The sequence below is a fragment of the Neomonachus schauinslandi genome, chromosome 2, assembly GCF_002201575.2.
Source record: "Neomonachus schauinslandi chromosome 2, ASM220157v2, whole genome shotgun sequence".
Lineage (NCBI taxonomy): Eukaryota > Metazoa > Chordata > Mammalia > Carnivora > Phocidae > Neomonachus > Neomonachus schauinslandi.
In genome coordinates this window covers 162,186,002-162,213,497 of record NC_058404.1, presented here as the reverse complement: position 1 = coordinate 162,213,497, position 27,496 = coordinate 162,186,002, and the positions used below count along the sequence as shown (strand labels likewise).

The 27,496-nt window shown below is 44.4% G+C and overlaps 1 protein-coding gene across 1 annotated transcript in view; it reads right to left on the bottom strand.

Annotated features, from left to right (window-relative positions):
* SCFD2 (sec1 family domain containing 2) overlaps positions 1-27,496 on the bottom strand; it is a 438,974-nt gene that overhangs the window by 21,027 nt on the left and 390,451 nt on the right. The window contains exons 6-7 of the mRNA XM_021701578.1: positions 12,991-13,136; positions 1,162-1,296 (exon numbers count right to left, since the gene is read on the bottom strand). Coding sequence (XP_021557253.1) covers positions 1,162-1,296; positions 12,991-13,136 — 281 coding nt within the window. The remainder of the gene's footprint in view (positions 1-1,161; positions 1,297-12,990; positions 13,137-27,496) is intronic.

Genomic DNA, 27,496 nt, shown 5'->3' with positions numbered 1-27,496 from the left:
ACCTTGTTACTTTAGCCTCTCCTCAGGGCGAAGTCCAAACTCGTGAAGGAAGGAAGGGGATGCTCACGTGGAGAAGGTTTTGGAGACCACGTCTCGTCTGGAAGTTTCTAGGCAAAGTAGCCATCGTGAAGGGCTACTGGACAACCTTGGGATTACGTGCAACTGAGGAGCCCCCACACGCTTTTAAGAAGCTGATCTGTAATACATTATTTATAAAAAAAATAATAATAATAAAGAGGGGGAAAATCCAGGAGCCACACGGAATAACAGACAGTGCTAAGTGGAGGCAGCAGGAAAGAGACCCAGCCGCCCCTGCAGCCCGTTTACTGCTCTGTCTCGAGTCTGACTGTCTGGCTTCTGTCCTCTGGCTGTGCGCATGGACCAGTTTTCCTGGCATATGCATTTACTGAACTCTGAAAGGCCAGATCTGCTATGTAGATTAATTCATGATTTCAAAGACGCTTTGAAGCAGGCAAAACATTCTGTTATTTCCAAGAGTTATTACAACTGAAGTCCTGGCATGGACTGGGAGGCCAGTCTGTAATCTTGTTTAGATTCTTTTAAATTCAGAAACATTGTAGTGAGTTAAAAATAGATCTCATTTGTGTACTTTTCCTCCTTTCATCCCCATGGCAAAGGCTGTTCAGTCATTTTGACCTCTCCTTGATATTAGCCAGAGAAAGTCTAGCACTTGGCCCCTGGGATGGGAGTCCACTAGGCTAAAACAAAAGCCATTTTCGAATGGATTTGGGGGTGATGCGAGTCATGTGACTGAGCAGAGTTATTCATTATTCTACATGAGTTCTAGAATTAAGAGCAAGAGACCATCATTAAGACCTACGAATAGTATATGGATTAAATGAAAATGTGGGCCAAGGAGGAGAAAAGTTTTCATTCACACTATCCTAGGGGGCTTGTATCCTCACATATCAATTGAAAAAAGACCATAGCGCTTAGGTCAAAAGAAGCTGGAATATCAGAAGGCTGGAAGGTCAGGCTGCTTATAACCGAAGTTAAATAAAGATTGCACCTGATTTCAGAAGAGCCAAAATACTGGATGTTATCTTATATGGTCCTCCCCGGGGTGAATGGGGTGTCAGCATCTTCATGCCCAGCACAGACATCGGTACAACCAGGATTACCTCTTCATGGTTACTTTACCTTCATAAACATGCTGAATCCAGTTTTAAGGAGATCAGTGAGGCCTGAAGACATGTGTTCAATATCCACTGGATCTGGCCTCTCAGGATTAAATATTTCTTCCACAACCTGCTTCAACAATGGCTTATAGGATGCCTGGAAAGACAAAATATTGTGCTGTAAGTTAAAGGGTTTGTTTGGTTTGTCTGGAGAGACGATAGCTTTATCTGCACCAAATGAAGCAAAACAAGTTTATTTTGACACTGAGCAATAGCTATGATTTTGTGTGTATGAAAAGGCAACTATAACAACATTGGTTTTTGGGGTAAATTTCACCCTAATACCCTAATGCTATTTTTTGTTCTTATCCCCTTCTACCAGCAAATATCTCTTACTGGAGCTGTAATCCTAGTAGGACTACTTTTTAAAATCTGGGTTTAAAGTGACAATTTTTTGTATATGAAGAATACTGGAAAGCAAAGTATTGTCATTTGCGACAGACATGAAGATGCTCTCCAGTTTTCCTGAACATTCTTAGAATTATGCTTCCCTCTATTAGGAACCGGAATGTTTTCATACGATGTACCGTCACGATCCAAGCCTAAAGCAATCCCTTCTTCCTCTATAGAGCTCAACTCAAAGTAGGACTTGGCCAGAAAACAAAGCAAAGATGCCAAACAGGAATCTGACCAAGGTCAGGGCTTAGAAAAAGCAGGCCACATGGTACCATAAGAATTCCAGGAGAATGAAGTTGATGTCGATTTGTTACAGCTCCCACAGTGTGATAAATGATGCATCTATGCATGTTCAGATAATATGTGGAGGCAGCTTTTTCTGACCAGTGTACTTTCTGGCATGTTCCCACTCCTCTTGCCTTGTTCTCCTTCCTACCAAGCTCTTCCTCGTCCTCTGCTCTTCCCTCCCCACAAGCTGACCACCTTCCTCCCAGGTCTCTGGCTGTCTCCGCTCTCCAGTCCCACAGGGCACCTGAGTTTGGAGCATGAATGCAGAGAGAAGAAGGAATGTCTCCTCTCCACACACTCTGGTGATTATTACAGCCTCGGAAAAGCCAGCTTCCAACAGAGTCCTGCCCAGATGTTTTGAACTCTTTGGCTCTTGTCACTGGCCAAATCTGTGACCTGCCTACTATTTCAATAACCTGTTGAGGCTATTGGGTGAACTGACTTCATGTCTGCCTTCATCTTACATTCCTTACAGTCATTTTTTTAGTCTTTACTCCAACTTTCTTACTTAAAATATTTTAGAAATAAAGCAGGGTATAAACCATCAAAACAATAAACACTTATTTAGGGGCGCCTGGCTGTCTCAGTCGGTAGAGCATGTGGCTCTTAATCTTGGGGTTGTAGGTTCGAGACCCATGTTGCGTGTAGAGATCGCTTAAAAATAAAATCTTAGAAAAACACAATTATTTAGCTAGAATGTCACGTGCATTTATCAGGGATAAAATGCAGAGAGAAAGAGCAACTGTTCAGCTGAGGGGTGCAGCCTTCGTGTTTATTAGTCCAACCGACTACTGCATACCCAGAGATCTCACAGGTAAATACGCATGGAAGGTAGAGCACTGAGCAGGAATACCATTAAGACAGAAATTAAAACAAAACAAAAACAAAAACAAAAAACAAAGCAAACACTATGATTCAACCTTCCCCATTCTAAAGCTATATTAAGACAGATTTTAAAAATTTATCATACAGGCAAAAATGGAGAGGTCTGAAAACATGCACTTTTGATGAGGCCGTGGGGAGACAGACACTCTTATATATTGCTGGTGAGCGTGCAAATTGTTGCAATCAGCGTGGAGAGCAATTGGGCAGCACCTATCACAATTACAAGTGCGTTTGACCTGGCGATTCCGCCTCTAGGAATTTATCCTATAAATATGTTAACATATGCAAATGAGACCTATAAAAGCCTGCTTATTGTTTGAAATAGCAGAAGACTGGAAAAAACTCAAGTGCCCATCAGAAGGAGCAGCTTAATAAATGGGATACAGCCACAGGAAGAAATGGCACAGAAGCCAATAGAGAAGCTCTTGTGTTGATCTGGCAAAAAGCAGGATAAAGTGTGGGTGGAAACAGCAAGGTGAGGAACAGTGTGTGTGCTGGGCTGGCATTTATGTAAAATGTGTCACCGGGGATTTGGAAGTTTGTATCTGCTGAAATGTACAAAAGATCCCATTGTGATGGGATTTACAGAGGCTGCCAAGAGCAGAGATCCTGGAGTGGAGAGCAGGACAAGGGACAAGGGTGGGGGAAGACTTTTCAATAGATCACTTTTCCAAAAACAGTTAAAACACCACTACAAACAGCAAGAATGATCTGTTTTTTTTTTTATTTTTACTTGTTAAAAATTAACAAATTATTTATGCACAGAAGAGACTGAAATAAAACACACCAGAATGTTAATTAGGGCTATCTCTAGATTCTGGGAGTAAGGGACATTATTTTTTTCTTTTTCCAAATGTTCTAAAGTTCACAGGTATACTTCTGGAATCTTAATATAATCCAATAAATATTTTCAACGTTAAAGAAAAATGAGGTCGTGGAATGGTCTCTGAATTTTGCACATCATCTCTCTGAGTAAACTGTCTCGAGAGCCCTTCTGTCATCTCAGCCTTTCTGGACATTGACTCTCAACTTAAACTTTAATCTCTTTAAACTCTTCCCCAAACAGAAATCCTTTGACCAATATTCTGCTAACTTATCAGCATTTCATCAGTATTCATCAGCTTCTTCCTTAGTAATAGTATCTAGTTTTTAGCAGGCACATTACCCACTGGCTAAAAGATTTGATTCTCCAGTCTCCCTTGCAGCCGGGCACAGCTGCGTAACTAAGTTCTGGACAATGAGATGGAAGCAGGAGGGTAGTGGGACTTGCAAATGCTCCTTTTTCAAAAGGGAAGGGGCTGCTCTTTCCCTTTCTCTGTTCTGCTGCTTGGAACATGGAAGTGGTGCCCAAAGCGCTGCAGCCGCGGTGGAAAACAGGGCTATTCCTTAGAGATGCTGGAGCTGAGAGCTGGAAGCAACGTTGGCCGGTGATGGCTGGTGGGGCTGCCAGAACCCTAACCCGGACAGGCTAAAGCCACCTACTTGACATGCCAATACAAACCCTCCTACGTTTAAACCTTTAGCTCTCGGATCTTGGTGACTTGCAACTGAATGAAATTCTAACTGATACGAAGTGCAAAGGGAAGATAAAGAAATTGGAGTGCTGCGTGGCTCAGCCGTTTGAGCATCCAACTCTCCATCTCAGCTCAGGTCTTGATCTCAGGGTTGTCGTGAGTTCACGCCCTATGTTGGGCTCCATGTTGGCCATGGAGCTATGTTAAGTAAGTAAGTAAGTAAGTAAGTAAATAAATAAATAAATAAATAAAGGACCATGCCTTCCTTCCAGGAGCTTACATTTATTTATTTTATTAGCCTATATGCAGTTATATAGAATAACTTGAAGCAGAACCCCAGAGAAATACACTTAGGCTGTCATGGTTAAGAGAGGGGAGAGCATGTCCCCCAACCTACAAAAAACACAAGCCTGTTGCTCTCTGAAGAATGCACTTCCTGCAAGGAGGGAGAGTGGTGATGGTAAAAGGAGCTCAGACAGAGGAAAAGTCTGTCATCCAGTTAAAATGCTAGACTAAGTACCTCCTCTGTGCAGGGAGCCGTGGGCCGGGGGTGATGGTTCTCTCTAGTGCAGTCCGGGGGCCCAGGGGAAAGAAGGAAGTGTGGAGGGACTGGGGATCTTGTCCTCTCCCCTGCTCCACTTTCAGCTAAGCTCTGGGCAGCAAAGTATCCAGGACAAAATACCCACTGAGCTGGGGTTCCCCTTGGGGGTGAGCAAGATTTGGAAGGGCTAGTCCCTTAATAGGTTCATTCTTGGGATTTTGTGATCCTTGTATACCATTGGGGAAGGTTGTAAATCTTTTTTATTTTATTTTTTTAAGTATGTAGGTAACATTTATTTAGAGTGGAGAAAGAAATTACAACTTCAATTCAGAAAGTAACAGAGAACAAACACATCACGTAATCCAGAATAATAACATAAATGCTTTCATTAATTAACTGCCTGACGTAGCTCCATGATACTCATTTCTTAGGTTTCTTGGCTGCATTCTCTCTGATTATCTTTTCGTTTGACAGCAATTTAGAAAGTCATTTTCTATAGAGATGTGATAGTGATTAAGCTATTGTCTCTCAACTCCAAGCCCTGTCTTCTGTACTTAGTTCTGCGACGCTAGCCTGCAGCTCTGCAAACCACATTTGTGCTCTGCCATCTAGACCTGGCAGATTCTGCCAACAGGGGGCACTAGAGGGCTAGTGGAGGCAGGAAGCGCAAGCGAGACGGTGCTCTTCCCTGTTTATTTGCTGTTCCCACCAGCATCACCCCAGCAATGGCTCCTCACTACTGGACGCCGTGCCCTCTCTCGACTTTTAAGTCATAGGATCCAATAAATTACCTTGCTTGCTTAAGCCAGTTTGAGCTTTTTTCTTTTATTTTCTGTTTTTACTTGTAATCAGAAGCACACTAAACTACATATTTTACTGAAGAGACATCGATAGGTTTTCCCACTTAAATATATAGAAGAAGACCTCTAATTCTTTACTAAAACAGCGAAGCACAGAACGACGAAATAACATTGCCCATTTAAAGAGCACAATTTGGGAAAGACTTTCTCAGGCATAAAAGCAGCACTGGCCTCATGACTTCTTCGAAAACACATTTCTTACTTTTTCCAATTACGGTTTTTAATGATGAGAACCTTTGGCTCCTTCCTCTCAGCCACTTAGGTTGCATTGCTTTGTGTCCCAAATCAGGTCACTGAAATCTGATTGGAATGCCCGGCTTCAGCAATAGCTTCTTAGATGAGAAAACTCTGACTGTCATGGAATTTTCTATTTAGCCAGAAGCCACCCACTTCTCAGCAAAGGACCACATAGACGGTGGTGATGGGGGAGGCAGATGTCTTCCCCTAAGGCTCTGCTCAAAGTTCTCCTAATTTGTTAGGGAGGGCTGGAGGGGAGATCAGTTGTGTGGTTTGCTCCAACATTAAGAGAGTTGGGCAGAGTAATTTAATTTTCCTATTCAAACATTTTCTGTCAGTTCACCTTTGGGGGGGGAATAAAAAACACAGACAAATTTGTTCTTTCCTTTTCTTGCTGGTCATTTATTTCCTGCTTATATCACATCCGGTGTGTGCAGACACTAGGGGGTCTCTGCCCCACACAACCGTCCAGGTACCCAGGCTCCTTCTATCGAGTGGCTCCCCCATTCCCCAGGGCACTGGAATCCCACGCGGGAGCTTCGCATCTCATCAGCAAGCATGCAGGATTTCCAGAGAGACTTTATGGGCTCAGCCTGAAAGAGATCTGTATCACTTCTACCCACTGTTCATCGGCCAGACTTAGTCACAAACCTAATTTACTCACCAGGGAATCTGGAAATTGTGGTCTAACTGTACCCAGGAGGAAAAGGAAATGGACTTCAGGGAACATATAGCTTTGTCTTTGCCACACACACACACATCATAAAGTCGGTATTGAAACATTAATATAACTGGCAAGTTGCATGTTATAGGCAAAGGATTATTAAACCCTTTCCCCCTCTTCTGCATAAGAATTTGACCTTTGGTTAACTTTCTAGCTCTGTTTCCCTGGAAACCTGATAAGAGAAGAATGTCGAACTGTAGCCAGGCAAGATGGCTTACGATAAAAATGACCCCTGCTTAGTAAATTGCATTAGACTGGAGAGAGCTCGAAATTTTTTATTTATTTGACAGAGAGAGACACAGTGAGAGAGGGAACCCAAGCAGGGGGAGTGGGAGAGGGAGAAGCAGGCCTCCTGTTGAGCAGGGAGCCCGATTCGGGACTTGATCCCAGGACTCCGGGATCATGACCAGAGCCGAAGGCAGATGCCTAACGACTGAGCCACCCAGGTGCCCCTAGAGCTCGAAATATTGGCCAGAGAGCCAGAGCTTTGGGCTTCTCTGAGCACGATGACTCTCGTGTAACTGGGCATGTCCCTTGGAGGAGCGCTGGGAGCTATGTCCGTGGAACTGTTCAGAGAAACTGGCTCCTAGAGGATGTGAAGTTTTTAAGCCAGGAGACTCCTGCCCGCCCCCCGAAGTGAGTCTAGTTCCCTCACTTCTGAGCTGTTACCTTGGGACCAAACCGAGTAGCTCCTGGGTGACAAGGGCTACCCCAGGGAAGAAACACGCCTGCGGCTCCCTCATGGCTAGCGATGTTCCTGTCCTAGGCCGACTGGCGCCAAGTGCGGGCTTTGACCCCATAGCGGACTAATCCATTAAGCACAGAAGGCACAGTGCCCAGAGCCCACAAGACTTTTAGGGGCCCATGGAAATGCATTAGTTTAAAATCAGAAGGGGAAAAAAATGAACTTTTAGGTCAAAGATAATGTTTTGATATATAATATTGTCTCTGTACCAATGCAATTGTACAATATAATTTTTAATTTTTTTTTTTTTATAGAGGAAGAGGTCCATAAAGGCAAAAGTGAGTAGGACTATGAAAATCATCATGTGGCCCTTTATGACAGTTTCATGAGGATAGCCTGAAGGTTTGGTAGAGCCTAGCGAGATCCCTGATTGGCATTAAATATGAAAAAGTTGACATTTCAAAAAAATGATCTTATACCAGAAACTTTCTCTTTTTACTTTAAATGGCCAGTATCTCTTCTGGAACAAACTAGACTTTTAAAAACACTATATTTAATCAAAATATGAAGAAGAAAATATTTGTGTCTCTGTCTCCAGTTACTCTTTTGTGGTGGATATAATGTGTGAGGAGGTCTAGAACATTCTTTTATTCACCTGATTCTAGCTCTTGAACAAAGCCATTGAGTATAGCAGTAGTTTCTGACATTATACATAAGTCAGAGACAATTTCTAGAAACCAGTCTAAACTCCAACATCTTCCTGAATTTGGCGCACCTCTAAGATGGTCCTAGATAATCAGTTTCCAAGAAAACCTGACCTACGTCCCCATCACTCAGCGTTGCTGCCCTTGGCTTTGTTGACTGGTGTTGGTGCAGCCATGGGCCATCTCAGTCCTATTACTGAAGATGCTTATTCCTTCTCTGCAAAATTGATTCTAATACTCTTGTAGAGAGAGTATTCATTTTGTCTCAATCCATGACTGTACAGAAAAACATCTGTTCAAAACTGCTGATGGCTTTGGCTGTTCCATGGCTCATTTATTTTTATGTTTTGCTTTACTATCACTGATTTTTTTCCCCTTTCATCTTCTTAAAGGAAATGGTTTGCTCTGCAGATTAAAAAGTGGTTCATTTGCCTATCTGTTCATCCATCTATCCAGCCATCCAGCCATCCTTCCTTCAAACCAGAAGCAGATTACTTTGTAAAATTTTGAGTGTAGTCCCTTCAACTTCAGTATGAAAAAAAACCTAAGCCCAAAGCAATTTACTAATTTGCTTGAAATTCACACAGGCAGTTAGAAGTGGACTACAGGACAGAGCCAAGTCTCCTGGTTAGTCTCCAGTTCAGTCCCATCTTGTGTTGCTTCTTTCCAAAAGGGCACTAGCAGGTCTGGAGTGAGGAAGATAGAATCAGGAGGAAGAAGAAGAAGAGAGCTCAGCACTCGGAAAAGAACAGCCAGGGCTGGGGATTGTTGACAAAGAGATGGGGCCTACAGACTGTTCAGAGAGCCATATTTCACCAGGCACCAGATGAATTAGGCCTCCTTGGGCACTGCTGGTTCTAAATACCCTTGCTGAGCCTGCCAGAGGCACAAAAGACAGTATGCATCTGTGGAAAGTTTTCTCCAGCCCAGCACTTTGAGACTTCTGCCAAAGCAAGTCAGGCAAGAGTCATACAGTATTTTGTCTGAAAGGGCACAGAAGCTCTTTGCCCTGAGACAGTGGCCTAATAGCCTCCTGATGCTGCCGCTGAGGAAGAGCGGCACATCAAACACTGTGGCGTTTAGGGAGGAGGTTACGCCTCCCATTAAACTAGAACATTCACAGCAAGAAACAAGAGCATAAGAAGACTTGCTGCACAGGCAAAACTGGGGGCTCAGGTTTCCACTCAACAGAGTCTATGAACAAACACAACCTTTCCAAACCAACGGGCGTCAGTAATAAGCCCTTACCAATAGTATCGTCGCTTGAGAATGACTCCCCTTCTATGAGGCCCATCTCCTAGCAAAGGAAAAGGTAAAATGCTACAAAAGAGGCCTATTTTGCTCTTCACTGCAACTGTTACAGCAAATGCTTACATAGTGCTGTCTTTGTCAGCTCCTGTCCTTTGCATGTATCAACTCACCTGTCTTTGAGCATCTTTATGAGGGAGGTATTATTATTATTAGCTCCTTCGTACAGTGGAGGAACTAGGCACAGAGAGGTGAAGTCACCTGCTTAAGGCCACACAGTTGGTAGGGCTCTGGACCTATGAACTCAATGCTGCTATGCTGAGCTATGAGCCCACATGCTGCTGCTAACCTCTGTCTCACTAAGAATTAAGAGCATAAGAAATGCCACTGTGGATAAGACTCACAGTCCAGAATCCTTCCTTCCATCCATCCATCCATCCATCCATCCATCCATCCATCCATCCATTCACCTGCCCACCCACCCACTAGGAGGCAAGCACTGAGCTAGGCTCTGCAGATACACCATGGTGAACAAACATGGATGCCATGTCCGGTGGTGGTAGTATGTTCTGCAAGTCAAGAGCTTCAGTGGCGGCCTCATGATCCCCATCATGCCCACTCTCCTGGCTGCAGCAGGGCTGGTTCCCTTGGAGGGCCAGGTGTGTGGTGATCTTTTGGGATCATTTCTGGAGAAGCAGTCTAGATCCCACCCCTCCAGCTCTTCCAGAGACTTTATATGTACTCAATGTCTTGTATGAAATCATGTTCTCCTTGACATGAAGAGAGTGATGTTTGCTTTCTGGGCTGTGGCTGACACACTTTCTCAAAGGGCTAAAGGATGGAGGTTAAAGAAGAGGTGCCTCAGGTGCTAGCAGGGGTGAAAGGAGTGGTTCTGAGAGGCAGCCTGTGCTCTGGAGTAGGAGAGAGGGGTGCCAAGAGGGCATGTGGGGCAGGTAGGGGCCCCAGGATCCAGGGGAGAGAGCCTAAATTTGTAGCACTGGTCAGAGCTGGAAAAGGAATCTGGAGCTGGACCAGGTCTAGTGCTTTCCTGGGTATCACAGTGAGCCCAGAACATCTCAACTAGACGCTGTGTAGAAACAGCACAGAGCTAGATAGAAAGCACACTCTCCGAGCCCCCCACCCTCGTGCCCCGCCAGAGCCTCAGGGCTGAGGACCAAGTTGGGAGAAGAGATGGACAGAAAGTTGCCCAGTCAAGGCCCACAGTTGGACTCTGAATCTAGTCTCGACATTTGCTTTTTTCTCATTATACATACTTTGCATGCCCTCAAATCCTCCGATATGTAATAAAAATATATGTATTGCATTTCAAGATGCCCCCAACAAATATTCATTAAGCATGCACTATATAGAAAATGCCACTTTACACACTGAGGATATGGCAGTGAACAAACCAGATCAAAATTCCTGTCCTCACTGGGCTTACATCTACGATTGTAAACTTTAAATTCAAAAATTATCAAAAAACCCAAACAGGTAAAAATCACTGATAATCCCATCAAAAACTCTTTCTCTAGCACATAAAGCAGGAAGTCAGAGTTCTTCCTTGTCCATCCAACCCTGCACACCCCCTACAAGGCAGCCATTATAAAGTTTTCCTTAATTTTTAAAGACTTATTAAATATACATACCCATATGTTTTTTATTTTTTTATTTTCCAAACAAAAATAGAAAAATGCTTGACAGAATGATCTACATTTCTTTTTTCCACCTAACAGATCATAAACCTCTGTTTTAGTCTGAGTTCTCCAAGAAGCAGAGCCTGAGCCAAGGATTCACATAGAGTCCTGCTAAGCACGCTTGGATTTGTCTCATTCGTTTTAATGGCTGCACAACATTTCAGAGCATGTGTCTGTATCATTATTTACTAAATCCCCTTCAGATACACACATACTCCCCACCTTGCCCCTACTTCCTGCTCACTGGCATTTAGGATTTTCAGTTAATGGGTCGATGTCATTGACTCACTGTAAGAGAGTATATACAACAAAGGAAAAGTTCATTTTCTGAAGGCAATGGCTGCAGGACAGGGTTCCGAGGTCTGGAGAAATGACAGTGTTGGCAGCAGGGAGATTAAGTCTAGGAAATTTATCACTGTCCTAATTATGCCCAAGATTTATGGCTAATGCATGTTTATGTGAATTTGGCTAAATTGGTCACAATGATAATCATAAAATTGAAAAGAGCTTATTAACTTAGTGGTTTCTTTGCACTTTGCCAACTATAGCAGCCACTTGCTTCTTGACATTCTTTGGTCTAAATCTCATCATAAATCACCAGTTCTATGTCTTCTAGAATTAGTCCATGCTGCTGTATTTAAGACTGGTGATTTTTTTAATGGCCAAACTACATTCGATGAATGATCTGAGTGACTTTATCTGTATTTCGTGGTGGTGGTGTTCTCAGGTCATTGAACAAAGGATGGGAATTTATGTTACTAAGTTGAGAGCCAGCTTCCAAAGCTTCTTTCATATGTTGGTGGGTGATTTCAGATGCCCATCAGCACCATCAATCAGTACTTCTAGAGCCTCCATGAAATCCATGGTATAGCGGGGAGGAAGTTTCGTAGTGGCAGCAAAAACCTGGCATCTGGCCTTGGCCACCTGTGGGTCTGTGGCAAGTCACATGGCCTTCCTGGCTTACTTCTTGTGAGGATCAAAGGACAAGCCCAATGTGGGAGCACTCTTCAAGTATCAGCTACTGTAAGAATATACAGGAGGAAGAGTTTGGATTTGGCTAGGCTACTATCGCAGATAACCTTAGCTCTCGTCTATATGCCCACCTTAAAGGGTCAGCATCCTGACGCTGAACCCCTCGCTAGGGCAGAGTCCCCACTAACAGCACATTCAGCTCCCCAAGCAGCCGTAGCAAACAGAGTGGATTTTACTGAGATTTCATGGGGAGATGAAGGAGAAGATGCTTGCACACACTCCACGAATGATTTTTCCCGTCAGAAACATCTGTTCTTCCTTCAAAGCTATCTTTGGCCACCAGGAACCTTAGTTGTGTCTCCATCCTTGTCCAACAGAGACTGCCCAGCCTCAATGACTCCAGCCTCTCTTCACTCCTTAAGCTTCCCTTTGGGTCTCTCTGGGGCCCCTCCCTCACTGAGCTTGTAATCTTGGATTCTCATACCATCTTCCTACTCACTGTTCAAAACACCCTTCTGAAGTTCCCGCACTGCCCTTAGGAAGTGGTGGGGGAATGTTAAATAACAAAGGTTTTGTTGTCACAAACTTCTTTTTTCCTTGCCATAGTATTATTAGGTAATTTTGTTCTATTGTTCAGAATGTTTAGGGAGTGCTTCGATCTAGAAGCTTGGGAATCACAGAAGGCCACAGCCCCTCCCCTGCACCGATAGTAACTAGGGCCCAACGAAGTAAAGGGACTTTTGCCTTTGGGTTATTTTCACATTTTGGCTACTGAAGGTTACTGAACATGTGACAGCTGTAGAGCATGGCTGGCCCCCAATCCGGTGCTCATCTCCCTGTATCAAGCCTATACGTGCAAATGAATCAAGAGGCTTTCACATTCAGGGGAACCCAGAACTCTGAACTGGAAGGGTGCTTGGAGTTCATCTAGAACAAATCCTTCGTTTTAGAGAGGCTAAGATGGAAATTGCCTTTTGCGGTCTCTGAATCCTAAAAATACAACACAGATTAGATGGTTACTCTAAAACATATGTACTTGCCTGGTGGGTATGATTTCCAGGAACATATACAGACTTAAACTGTTTCATGAGATTCCGAGCTCCAGCGATATCCCGAAGCGAGGCGAAGAGCTCATCTGCAGCAATTTTGGATTTGTGAAATGTCAGCTTAATTGAAGAGTCACAGCCTGAAACAATCCAGAGAGATTTTCTTGAGTGAACACATCCTTAAATTAGGCTTTAATCATGACGGCTTGAGCTCGAGGTAACGCAGTTGGATTTTTTTTTTTTTTAACCCTATTTTACCCCTGTTGTTCCCCAACTGGGTGGTTTTAATCCTCCACGAGCAATGAAACATACCAAGTGTAAACGCCTTTGACAGAAGTAGAACTCAGAACTGCCTGGGATGGCAGCCACTGGCTTCAGTCCCCACACTATAGAAGCTTCACAGAAAGAAAGCTCCCCAGGGTCTGCTATCCTCAGAACATAGCTGTGGGAAAATAGAGAGAGACACAAAGAAAAGTACCAGAGAGTGCTGTGATGAACCTCTCTTGCTTGAATCCTATCAACAGTTTCCGGGAAATAGAAGACCAAGCCTGAGAGATGATAGAACTGCTCCGGGAACAGATCTTACTGGGATGGGCATCTGTCTAATGTGCTCACAAAGCATATGGTGCCTTTCAAAAGGCAGCCATTCAAAGCTGGTAACACACAAAGAGGACCTAATAAGAAGACTATTCTCGGCAATGATTCTATTTTTCTTTGACACTTATAATAGCTGGATTTCTTCTCTATCTTGTTAGAAGCCTATTCAGAAGAGAAATGATCATGGATAAGTCAGAAGTTTAAAAAACAAAGTTCCAAGATAAGTTTTTTTGGCGGTCTCAAATACTCAGATACGTTAACTCATTCATCCGCATGGCACCCTTTTGAGATAGGAGCTATTATCTTCCCCATTTTAAGGATGCAGGAAGCAAGGTACGGAGTGGTTGGGTAACACCCCTGTGAGCAGACCCTGGCAGTGCTCTGCCCATATCTGCTCAGTCACCCTGGACATCACTGTAGGTTTGTGGAACAGTTCTTGTGTACTCTGCTTCCTACCTCAAGTACCTGCATGCCTATCTTTCTATTTGCCTCTGTGTTTCTGTCTCTGTCTCTCTTCTTGTCTGTGGGCTTCCTCTGGTTGTAGAAGCATGCTTGGCCTTTGTGTGGGGCAGGCTGGAAATCCTAGGAAGTCAGCATTCATTGGAACAACCCAGATTTCTCATTCCCTGGGGGAACAATTCCAAACTGTGGTCTCCAAAGCCTTTGCTCAGTCCCAGAAGGACAGAGCCCCAGTTGCCCACAAAGATAACTCACTCACTAATGTCCCTTTATTGGCTTTCCTTCCTTCCCTGGCCCACTTCCCTATTTCCTGACTATGCTTCCCAAAATATCTTTCCAAATACAATACTTGCACCCAAATCCCTGTCACTGGACACCAGAACTTCCACAGGTGTTCAAACACACACAGCCTGGATCCTTTTTTGGGAGCCTGTATTCTTTTTTGGGAACAGCTTTATTGAGATGTAATTCATATACCATACAAATTAAATACCGTACGATTAAAGTGTACAGTCCAATAGTTATTAGTATATTCACATAGTTGTACGACCATCACCACAATCCATTTTATAATATTTTTATCACCTCAATAAGAAACTCCACACTTGTGAACTTGTCACTCCCTTTTTCCATCCTCCTCCTTGTCCCTGGCACCACCAATCTGCTTTCTGTCTCTATGGATTTACCATTTCTGGACATTTCATATAAATGGACCCATAGGACATAGGATCTTTTGGGACTGGCTTCTTTTACTTAGCATAATGTTTTCAAGGTTCATCCAAGTTGTAGTATACATCACTACTTCATTTCTTTTTACTGCTGACTAATATTCACTGTATGGATATACCACATTTTATAGTTGCGTTCATCAGTTGATGGGCATTTGGGTTATTTTCACATTTTGGCTATTATGAATAATGCTGCTAGTTTTATAAATTTTTGTGTAGACATACATTTTCATTTCTCTTGGATATAGATTGTTGCCATAGAGTTGGCAACTCTGTGTTTAACCCTTTGAGGAACTGCCAGGCTGTTCTCCAGCGTGACCCCACCATTTGACACTCTTACCAGCAGTGTAAGAGGGTTGCGATTTTTCCGCATCCTCAACAATGCTTGTTATTACCCTTCTTGATTGATCCTAGTGGGTGTGAGGTGAGGAGAGGCTTGTTGATTTTGATAGGGAGAAACTGTTTTTAGGGAGTAGAGGTAGATCCAAACAAGCTTAAACTAAAATGGAATGTATCTAAAGTATATAGGGACATCCAAAGGAGACTGACTGTAGCAGACACAGCCAGGTGGCATGTGCGTACTTGAACTTGTACCCTTAATTACTGTGGAACATTATATTATAATTACTCTTACAGGGAGGGCAAAATTCTGAACTGCCGTTACCTACAACACATCTGACACTGAATGTGTGGGTCTTTTTCCCACACCAATCGATTCTCTAATTCTCTGGGCACCAACTGAGTGTCCTACAATTCAGTTCAATTTTGACACTAACTACACAGCATTAGTGCAGACCCCGCAGTTTAAGGGTTCAGGCCCATTTCAGATGTCAGTTGCAAGTCCCAGATGGCCACCTGCTCTCCTGACAGATCGGCTCCCAACTGAGGGTTCCCGTGATGCCTTCCTCAGGTTCAATAATTTGCTAGAACAGCTCACAGAACTCAGGAAACTACCTCCTTTGCCACAGAATTTTCCCTTCTATTGCCAGTTCATTACAAGGGATACAACTCGGGCACGGTCAGATGGAAGAGAGGCACAGTGCAATGTTAAGGGGAAGGAGCTTGGAGCTTCCATGCTCCCTTCAGGCGTTCTACCTTTCCAGCACCTTGATGTGTTCTCTAACCCAGAAGCTCTTCCAAGCCTATTATTTAAGGGTTTTTATGGAGGTTTCATTACATAGGCGTGATTGATTCAATTACTGGCCATTGGTGATTAACCCAATTTCTAGCCCCTCTCCCTTCCCTAGAGGTTGGGGGGTGGAGCTGAAAACTCCAACTCTCTAAACATGCCCTTGTTTTTCTGGCAACCAGCCCTCCATCCTGAAGCTGGTAGGGGCCCCAACCACTAGTCATCCCACTAGCATACAAGTCACTGCTGTCACTCTGGTAGTAGCTGTGTGACAGGGACCGGGGACAAAGACCAATATGTATATTTCTCATCGTATCATAAAAATTCCCTGACTAGTCTTTAACTCCCGGTTTCCAGAAATATCCAACTCATGTCATTAAAAAGAAAAAAATCAGTGTGGTCAAGCACGGGGAGAGGAAGCCTCCATGTTCAGTGAACTATGGTGAGGGGAGGGGAGAGGTGGAGGGAAGTCAGGAGATCATGCGAACTCCCCAGAATTCTACGTCAAGCTTTGTGGAAAGGAGAAAGTGTCATTTTCAGAGGAGCATGTCCATAATTGCCTCCTGATTCTTACAGAGGCTCATAACCAGAAAGAGTTAAGATCCACAGGTACAGGGCATGTGTTGATATCACACCATGCTTACCCTTGGCATTGCAGCCCTAGCTGAGACAGACCAGCTTGCGCTTTAGTCAATAACCAACCAGGAGAAACCCTGGAAGGTTATGGCTTCTCACTCATTCATGTAAGCTTCTTTCCTTAAACTCTCAGCCTGAGCCATTTAAAATATGGGAAATCATACCAATTATATGTAAGTGTTGGACATTCTGTACTAGTCTTTCAAGTAAAAAAAGGCATGAAAATAAGAAGACATCGCTAGTCCTAATACCATGCACAATGTTTCAATTCCTCTAAAACACGATTCAGCTAATAGGCTAAATTTTTTTTTTTTTTTGAGAGAGAGAGAGAGAGAGAGAGTGTGTGTGAGCACATAAGCAGTGTGGGGGGCTTGGGCGGAGGGAGAGAGAGAATCTTTTTTTTTTCTTAAAGACTTACTTATTTGAGAGAGAGAGGGAGCGTGAGCTTGAGCAGGGGGAGGGACAAAGGGAGAGGAAGAGAGGGAATCTCAAGCAGACTCCCTGCTGAGCGTGGAGCTGGAGGTGGGGCTTGATCTCAGGACCCTGAGATCATGACCTGAGCCGAAATCAAGAGTCAGCCGCCTAACTGACGAAGCCACCCAGGTGCCCCTAGGCTAAGTTTTTTATTTAAAGTAATTCATTTTCTTTTTTCTTTAAAGATTTCATTTATTTATTTGAGAGAGAGAGTGAGAGAGAGAAAGAGCACAAGAGCGGGGAGCGGGAGAGGGAGAAGCAGACTCCCCGCTGAGCAGGGAGCCCGATGCGGGACTCGATCCCGGGACTCCAGGATCATGACCTGAGCCGAAGGCAGTCGCTTAACCATCTGAGCCACCCAGGCGCCCAAAGTAATTCATTTTCTATCAAATAGAGAGATCCATCCAATCTTTCATATGGTCTCTTTTAATTTTTTGGAAAGTAACATGATGTTTATCCATTAGACTGAGTGGAATAGAATCATCTACTGGATTATAGATTACTGACAATTATAGATAATTCATGGAAATTGTGGATTGTACATTGAAATTAATGTGTAATTGCAGAGAGGTCAACTGTGGAGCAGACTGTTTGACAGAAACATTTACAGATTACTGATAAATTAAGCTCAAAGGAACCCAACAGAAAAATAAGGCTATCACATTGTTGGAAGGAAAATAAAAAGTCCTAAATTCACAAATAAAGTAAAACTTTCCTGAAAAACAGTCAATTATTTTCATTGTTCAAATTAACTGCACATGAGCAACTTCCGTCCAAAGCATCAACTCTTTCCAACGTGGCTGGTATCCTCAAAGCAAGTGTTCCACAATGTGCATGTTTCTGGGACACCAGGAGGTCTGTGAGCATTATTTGTATTTATATCAATCCTCACCAAAAGCAGGATTTACATTCACTTACCCAAAACCTGTAATGAAAGTTTCACTCACAGACACACACACACACACTTTTGAAATGTGGATCAGAGGACATAAGTGACTTGTGCAGGGTCACATCACCATCCCTGGCAAAGTCAGTGTCCAAATGTCCCGCTCATCACAGACCTGAGCTCCTCCATGTCCACCCCCGCCCACCATCCAGAATCCCCTCTGGGCATGCGGCCCATTCCAGATTCATGCTGCAGTCAATAGCTAAAGGTGATGTGGGCCCCAAAGCTCTGAAATGGGAGGAATTTTTTCTGCGACAAGAGCACCAGCTATAATCACTGAGCGCTCCCTATGCCACCACTACGCCAGGTGCTATGCTAAGAAGTGTGTACATCTCGGCCTACTGAATCTCCACAGAAACGCAATGATGGCACTGGGCTACTGATAGCATTCCCACTTTGCAGATGGGGAAACTGAGCCCTAGAGAAGTTAAGCAACACAGTGCCACTCAACTAATAAGCAGCAAAGCTAAGGGTCAAACCCTTGCAGTCTAACTCCAAAGATGGTCCTGTTAGCCACTCTACTCTGTCGTCTTTCAAATGTGCTGAGACCACATATATAAAAGATCAATGAAACTCTTAATTCAGCCTTAATAGCGAAGAAATGCTTTTAAAATGGAGTGAGTAGCAAATGCCTTTCTTCTTGGGAAGACCTGTGCCTGTCCCTTGGGGTCGATACTAACATTGCAGGTTTGCAGTCAGACCCCAGGCCTGTCTTTTGCAGCCACAGAAGGTGTGAGGTCTCCCAGCCTGGCTATATACCCTCCTTTGGATCTTTGCTCTGTAAGGCACTGTATTCAGTTACTTCTAATAAGCCCCTGACAGCCTGTTCCATTGAGCCAGCTTATGAGATAACAGTGTTTTGTAAGGGAACTCTTAAGTGTACAATTCCAGTCAATTCTCATTTAATCCACTTAATTAAATAGATAATGAACCAGAAGCTGATCCTAGCCTTTAGCCAAGCACGATCTGTGTACTTCAGTTGCCTACGTCTTGATAAGGGAGGCCCCCGGCCCCCCAGGGCACCCCTGTGTTCTTCTGAATTGGAGGATGACTCATACCCCTGCAATTTCTTTCTCTGGAGGGCTTGGCGATCTCTCGGGGAGGAGTCCAGTTACTCCTTAGAGCAACAAAATCGGCCTCTTGTGCCCGTGCGTCTCCTCCCTCTGCTGTCCTCTCCCCCGTCTCCACTTATCTGAAGTCCCTTACTTTAGCAGGGAGAGAGAGAACAGTGGTTTCCGTGGCTCTGTATGCAGCAGGGACCCATATTTCCAGCCACGACAAAGCGAAAATGGAGTAAGGCTGAAGAGCTAAGGGTCCTCCCAGGATGGCTGGAACGAAGCTGCATTCCCTACTGCAGTCGGCCTCGCTCTCTTCTGTTGTTTGCTCTCTCGGGGAGCAGGCTGGAATCCTTCGGGTGCTTGGGGAACCTCTTCAAAAGAACCTATTTTTCCTAAGTTTGGTTTTACTCCTTAGGAACTAAGGAAAATAAAGCGTCTCCTATCAGGATGCTGCTGTGTCCAAGGCCTTTGTTTGGATTGGAGCTGAAGCAGCCCTCATCGGAGGCCTTCCGAAACACACACACACACACACACACACACACACACTCACTTGGGGGCGTGGCTAGAACAGGATTTGAAATGTTTTCCCATTTAGCAATATTATTCTCCTCCCAGGACGAAAGGCCCCTTGCATCTGATTGGGAAGAGCGAGGGTCAAAAAATACTTGAGCCTTGTCAAGAGGCTCTTTTCTCATCTGGACCCAAGTTATCCAAGGCTAGCCTCCTCATCCTTCTGTTGGCCTCCGAGTTTGGGAACATCAGGCCACTTCCTAGCTTGCGTCCTTGGCCCCCTGCCGCTCAGCAGAGCCCCAGAGCAGGGGTCTCCGCTCCGTGGGCTCCAGGGGCAGTGAGAGAAAAGGTCAGCTGGGAGTGTGACTGGCCAGAAAGTACGGAGCTCTGGGAGGTCATGACCTCCCTCATCCATCCAGCAGGATGACATTGCCTTTTTTTCTCTCTCCAAACCATTGTTTCTAAACTAGGCTCTTTTCTCATGGCTCTCAATACATGTCTAGCAAATGAAAACAAAACCAAACAAAATAGAAAACCAAATAAACCTTAGCAAGTGCCGTCACATCTGAAATCTTTCAGGGAGGTTGCATATAAACCACCCTTGAGTAGGGCAGTCCTATAAGCTTGTAAGTACAACTATAATAGAACTCTTTTTTAAACATGCTGGGGACCCATAGGTGATTGTGAGTCCTTCAGAGAGAGGGATCATGAAAAATCAATCTCTCTCACACACATAATTTACATTATATGTTATATATTCATATATATGTATATATAATTTTGTTTAAAATTAAATCATAAATGTCCCTTTACTCACTAATCTTCAAGGGAAGGTCAAGGTCTTCTCTGTGAGTATTGTCTGCTGTTCTGAATAGAGTCCTGTCTTTTAAAAAACCCATGATGTGCCACGTACAATTTCCAACTTGAGTCCATTTCACATAGAACGAGAAGTTAAGGACATCTGTTGCACAATCTGAGAGCAGAATTCTTCTAGATTTTAACTTTCTTTTCCTTCAATCTTCTACAGTCACCTTGTTCACACCTAATCCAAAAGCGTTTTTAAAGTGACTCATCTTGGGGCGCCTGGGTGGCTCAGTTGGTTAAACCACTGCCTTCAGCTCAGGTCATGATTCCAGGGTCCTCGGATCTATCTATCTATCTATCCTCATGCAGGAAGCCTGCTTCTCCCTCTGCCTGCCGCTCCTCCTGCTTGTGCTCTTTCTCTCTTTCTGTCTCTCTTGCTATCGCTCTCTCTGTGTCAAATAAATAAATAAAATCTTTAAATATATATATATATTTTAAAGTGACTCACCTTGACTGAGTCTTAAAAGCATTCCATTTGGTTTTTACCGAAATGATCTTCTTTTTGAATTCATATGTCGTCAGAATGCGGGAACATTTCGTTACAGTGTGCAACTTAATAACAAGCACGACTGACATAGCAGGCTGATGACTCTTGGGAATCACACAAGGCAGCCAGGAAGAGCAGATGTGCCCTGCACGTGGAGATCGCCCAAGAGCCACGAGGGGTCCGGGTGTTGGCATTAGTCCTTGTATTTTTTAGAGGGACTGAAGAATGTCAGTCATTCTGGTGAATAGGTCCATACATCAATTATACATATATTATTTGTATTCATTTTATTTATATTACAGCATCTATAAATCAAAAAAGTATATCTATAAAATTATTTCTGAGGTTCCATGTTTATACACAGGCACTGTATCTGTGTCATCAGTCTAATGCTTGATCACCTCATGGGACTTTTCAGTTCTTCACTATAAAGTCATAAGCTGGGTTGTCGGCTCTAGCACCTACAGGGCTGATTGCCTCTTTCATTAGAGTCCTGGATCCATACCACATGGCAGGGCCTTCTCAGCCGGTGTGGAGCTAATGGCGTAACTATGCTGGGAAGAGTGTGTTGGGGAGGCTGTCCTAACAGAGAAATTTGGAGTCAGAAATACCCAGGTGAGGCCACAGAGGGCCCAGAATAGGGCCCATGGAGGTTGACTATTCTCTGGAATCCTTCCGTAAGCCTCTCCTCAGCCTCCCAGCCCCACGCTGATCGCATGGCCTCTCTGTTTCCTGAATCCTGCTCAAGGGCCTGGAATCTCCTAGCCTGTGGCCTAAGGTATGGTTCACATGGCACAGGAGGAAACGAGAGGAGGCTGGCAATCAGCTCCTGTGGGGGCAGGGGCTCTGCCTGGTCTACCGCCGAGCTCTAGCAAAGCATCTGGCTCAGAGAAGGCCCCACTACGTATTTCCTAAGTGAGTGGGGGAAATGGAGAGGTGATAGGAAAAAAGAGAGTTGAATCAGGCCAAACGTGCTATAAAGCAACAGCACTGATTCTTGAGGAGCTAATAAATGAACTCTGGAGGAAATTTCAAATAAAGAGCTCCCTGATGGTCTTGAGCAAATGCAGGCTACACGCGTAAGTGGCTCAAGTCCCGAAAAGGCTACCTCAGAAGAGCCACCTCAATTGGTCACATAAATTCTGGACGTTGAACAAGCGAGACTAAACTCTACATGGTTTAGAGATACACCCAGAGGAGAGAAAACTGTTTTAAGAAGACCAAGAATGATAAATACAAACCTCAGAGAAGTGGTGACCTCGGGGGTGGGGGGTTTGGGGTAGGTGAGTAAGCAGGGGGGTGGGTTCATGGGTGTTATTATATAATTATGCTTTATACCATCTATCATACAATCTTTTAAATGGATCCACTATCATCTTAAAAACTCTACCAAACAAAAACCAGTCGCACCACTTTTTCAGCCTCCGGCAAATTGGGTTTTTTAAAAACCGTTGACAAAAGGAAGAAGTGACAGCTGCGATCTTTGATCCTCAGGCAGGTTTAGGATGTGTCGTGGACCGGGAAAGACTTGTACAGTCACGAGAGGATGTGACTGCCCAGGATTCTGGTCTGAGCGCTGAGGCTCTCTCGTGACAAAGCATGTGGTGGGGAAGCCTGCAGGAAGAAGAACTGTCCCGGAATATGCTTTGGAACTTGCATTTTTAATGGCAGGTGCAAGGTCAAGTTGTCAGTGAGGCCCAGAGAGCAGAATGCAGGCCGTGGGACACGGAGCCCTTGATGCTGATCGTAAAGGCTGCTGCAGGAAGGGCCAAGGAGGCAGCGAAACAGACAATCCTGGCTCATCGCTGAAACGAGGAACCGGCTCTGGCTATTTCAAAACATTCCCTCTGGGATGCCTCTGAAAACTCTCTCCAAGGCAGCTTTTCTGACTGCCTTCCCCACTATAATCATAGTTTCTTGATCTTAAGATTATGTGATTCCGTAAGGGAGGCACGAAGGACTTTGTAAAAACTGTGGTGGTACTGCATCATATTAAATAATACAATTTCATATGCTGGGAATATGGGATCCTATTAAATCGAGCCAAATCACCTTGGACAAAGAGATCCTGAAGCTCTGCATTCAGAGTAACGGAAATACGTAATGTTGTGAGGCTATTTCTCTAACAAGGCAGGCATCAAGTTTTTGATGGGTTATATTATCTCCTCTGATCGCTTATCACCGCAAGAAAATCAGATCTCTCTATCATTTCGACTTTGGGCCCCTTTTCCGGGAATGAAACCTTGCCATAAGCTTAGTTTATTTCTCTTTGCATTGGGAAAAGACTGCCATAATTTTATTTTAGCAGGGAAGTTCATAGTTTCGGAACCAATGGGCGAATGTGACATTTCAGAAAGAAAGGGGAAGAGAAGCCCAGAGGCTCCTTCCATGGATGGTCTGAGACCTGCTAGAGGCTGAGCCCATCTGTCCTCCGAGAAGCGTGCCTGATGTGCCACCCCCTGTGGCCAGCCCTGTCCCTTGTTACCCTCCACACTCTGTCCCTCCCTATGCTGCAGTGCAGAGATGTGTGTATGTGTCGGGGGGAGGGGCTGCTCCTCTACCTGATGCGGAGGCAGCTGATCACCCGGAAGGCTTCCTGGAGGGGCAGGCCACGAAGGAAGCGCGGACAGACCATGCTGTGGGGCACTATTTCTGCTCCTTTCTGAATCTTAGCCCAGGTCCGGTCTTGTTGCCGGTTTTAAGAACAGTATCAGAGGCGCGCTGCCCATGAAGGATTTTTAAGAGATAAGGTTGTACTTTATTTTAGGAATGCTAGTAACACTGAGAGTGTGGGAACAACGTGGTGTCATTTCTGACTGTAATGTGTCACTGGGAAATGCTCTCTTATCCAAGTTACGATGAATAAATCACTCAGGGTTTGGCTTGCCTGCTAATTACACAAACCTGTGCTACGGCTAATTGTCCATTTGTAGGAAAGGATGAAATACAAAGTCAAAATCATGGCACATTTCAAAGCTTTTCAAATTACTGTCTGACCCTCCTTGCCTCTTGTTCTCATCGTCATTCAGAGGAGTTTTTAAAACACCTAAGTCTTTCCATTATGTTTCCTGAGCTCTAGCCTTGCTGAGCTTGTTATCATGAGGTTTATAAGTATGGAGGAACAGTGGTGTTCTTTTAATTTATATTTTAAGGGAAGGCTAGGTGGTTAATAATATGGGATCATTTTCTGATCTATTTGAGAAAAAGGGAAGAATAAAAGGGAAGTTTACTGGCCTAAAGTTTCTTTCATCCTTTTTGTTTCTTAAAAGAATAGCAGAGCAAATGGAGTTTATTTTTCTCCCAGTAGCAGACAGATCAAATGAGCCCCCATCTCTCCCCTCCCCCAACACACAAAATCCCTCTCTGCCTCAGGCTCAGCTTCCCCTGCACCTGCTGTGGTAAATCTCCATTGAACTGAGCCAGCATCCCCACGCCTGAAATTTAAGCTCTCTCTAGATGAGGCCTCTGATCTATCACTTCTCTGTACTTTCTTTTGGAGGCGGTGTGGATTAGACTGTGGGTTAGCCATGCCTGATTCAGAGATGGGACAAAGTCCAGGGAGGGCCGCCAGTAGGCCCGTGGCATGGGGGAGAAGGGGGAGAGGACCCTATTTCCCTCATCTCTCTTGGAGGCAAGGAAAAACCTTGAGGGTGGACCCCAAAAACACATGCAGAGAACTCAGGCAAGCTGACAGGCAGATGCCCACCTCCTGAAACCCAGGGTTCAGGTCACACTGAAGTTTGAGGGAGCTTGGAAGGAGCAGCAGAGAAGGCGGCCTGCTCTCCTCCCTGCCTCCTTGACCCTGAGGATGGGGCCAGGCTTCCTGCACGGTGGAGTGGGCACTGTCTGCAGCCTTCTGGGGGCTTTGTACCTGGTCCCAAGCATGGTCTCTCTCCGCCATCCCCTCCAGACCCTGGGGGAGACAGCTCAGCTGGATCTCAAGACTCCAGGGCAGCAAAAATGAATGATCACAAAGTCTTAGGGTTTCTGGGCTTTCACTTGCTTCTGGGCAGGGGCATTCTTGAGTCCACAGCTGTATTCACAGTGACTCTATGTCAAGCATGTGTCATGGAGGGTGAGTGAGGGGGGCCTGGGCTCAGAGTAGGTGCTCTTTCCCCCTGAAGGATGCGGATGCGGAGGGATTGAAGAGCTAGTGAGCTCTGGACAGCTCTGGGATCTGAAGGCCGAGGGTGCCAGCTTCCCTAGCCTTGAAACGGCAGGGGAGTTGGGAGTTAGTTTAGAAATTAAAAACTCCAAAATGGTTCGAGTTTCTTTGGGCTTCCACTGGGGAAACACAAAGCAACCAACCCAGACTGTCCAGGTTGGTAACGTCTGACTGCTCTCTTCCACACCACCACGTAACTGCCTTCATTTCTACACTAATTCTCGCCTCTCTCCAGGTTAAAAAACAAACAACACAAAACCGTGTGGATAGCGCAGAAGCAGGCTTAATGAACAGGCACGTCATCACAAAGGTTTCATTGTGAGCTCATAAAATGGAGACGGTTTTCAGAACTCAACGGGCTTGGCGCCTCACGTGCAGCCAGGTACCCGGGAGGTGGTCAGTAAATGCAACATGTGGCTCGATCCAAAATGTGTACGTCTTTGGAAGAGAACAACAAAACCTAAACAAAGCCAAAACTCTATGGAGAATTGCTGGCTGCGGCATTTCCAGAGGCAAGCTAGGGCAGTCCGGGCTGTTGGCCGTACAAAGCCTCAGGGCCTGATCTCAGGAGGCAGCGAGAGCTCCTTGAAATGGCCGCTGCAGGGCCTTCTGCAAAGGTGGGCACAGTCATACCCGCATGGAGCTCTCCCTGGGCGCTCTGCGGGCCACGTGTGTTGTCTCAGTCCACCTCGCAGAATTTATGTTAGGAGAGGGCTGAAGAGACGTGGATATAAGTTCCCAGGGTGGTCACAGTTACATTGCTCATAGTAGTGAAAAATTGAAACTAAACATCTATCAGTCTGAGGATAAAAGCTAATGTGTTTGATCGGTTATTTATTGATAAAGGAAGATGCCCATAGCAGATTACTAAGTGAGAAGAGTAGGTTTCGGAACAGTAGGTATAGTACATATGCTATATAATATATGTACTGCCATAGGGGCGCCTGGGTGGCGCAGTCGGTTAAGCGTCCGACTCTTGGTTTTGGCTCAGGTCGTGATCTCAGGGTCGTGAGATCAAGCCTCGTGTCGGGCTCCACACTCAGCGTGGAGTCTGCTTGAGATTCTCTCTCCCTCTCCCTCTGCCCCTGCTGCTTGTTCTCTCTCTCTAAAATAAATAAATAAATCTTTAATATGTACATATATCTTTATATATTTATATATAATAAATCTTCAATATATATAAAATAAATAAATCTTTAATATATACACACACTGTCATATACCTAGATATGTCTCTCTCTATATATACACACATGCATACGTGTATACACACAAATAGATAAACACATGTATATTTATATAACATATATCCACACATACATATATACATGCAAGTATATGACATACAGCCACCCACGTAGACATATATACCTAGGTATACACATATATACACACACATACACATACACACAAGTATACATGCACATGTACATATATACGTACACACACGTATATATACATATCCACACATGCATACATACATATAAATGCACACAAACACAGTGTATATCATATATGCACATGTATATATACACATGTATACACACACGCATCTGTGTATTTGTGTATACTGGTCCGGAATAATATGTTACAGTCATTAGTCCTCTAGGTTATCATTGTCCAATAAAACTTTCTGCAAGGAGAGAACTGTTCTACATCCGTGTCGTTCCATAAGGTGGCCATTAGCTACGTATGGCTATGGAGCACTTGAAATGTGGCTGGTCTGGCTGGGGTATCTTACCATTTAAGTTGTATTTACTTTTAATTAATTTAATTGCTACCTGTGGTGAGCGGCTACCGTACTGGACAGCACAGCTCTGGAATGTAAGCCCAACAAGGACAAAGATCTTTGTTTTAATTATGGAGTATGTGAACCTCCTAAAATACTGTTTGTGCTGCCATGTGGTAGGTGCTCGGTAAACAGCTGTTGAATGAGACAATTTCCTGTTAGGAGTTGTTACCTACAGGAGACTTTGACTTCCTACTTTATGTACTTCTGTATCATTTTGATTTTTCAAAGAAGCATATAATTTAAGTTTCACATTAGCAAAACAATAAAGATATTCCAATTCTGAAGAGCACCACACAGTTTCATCCTTTTCTTTTTCTTGGCTGCCCAGAGTACTGCTCCCTTTGGCTGGTGAGGAGGAAGGCTGGACCCTGGGCAATGGTGTAATTTATTCCTGGCTACCTGAACTGACCTCCTCCGAAAGAACATTCCTGGGCGCCATAGCTCTGCCTGCCTAACCTCGTCCCCTTGTCCCTGATTCCTGGCAGAAATCGTATGCTCAATTTCATTTTTCACCCTTCAGTGCAGTCTTCAGGGTTTCCCTATCTCTGATGAGGTCAAGAGCAGGGTCTATATTTCTAGTGGGGAAGGAAACCTCACAGACAAGACGGTCTCTGCCATTAAATGTGGGCTCTGGCACATTCTTCTTTGTTATTTA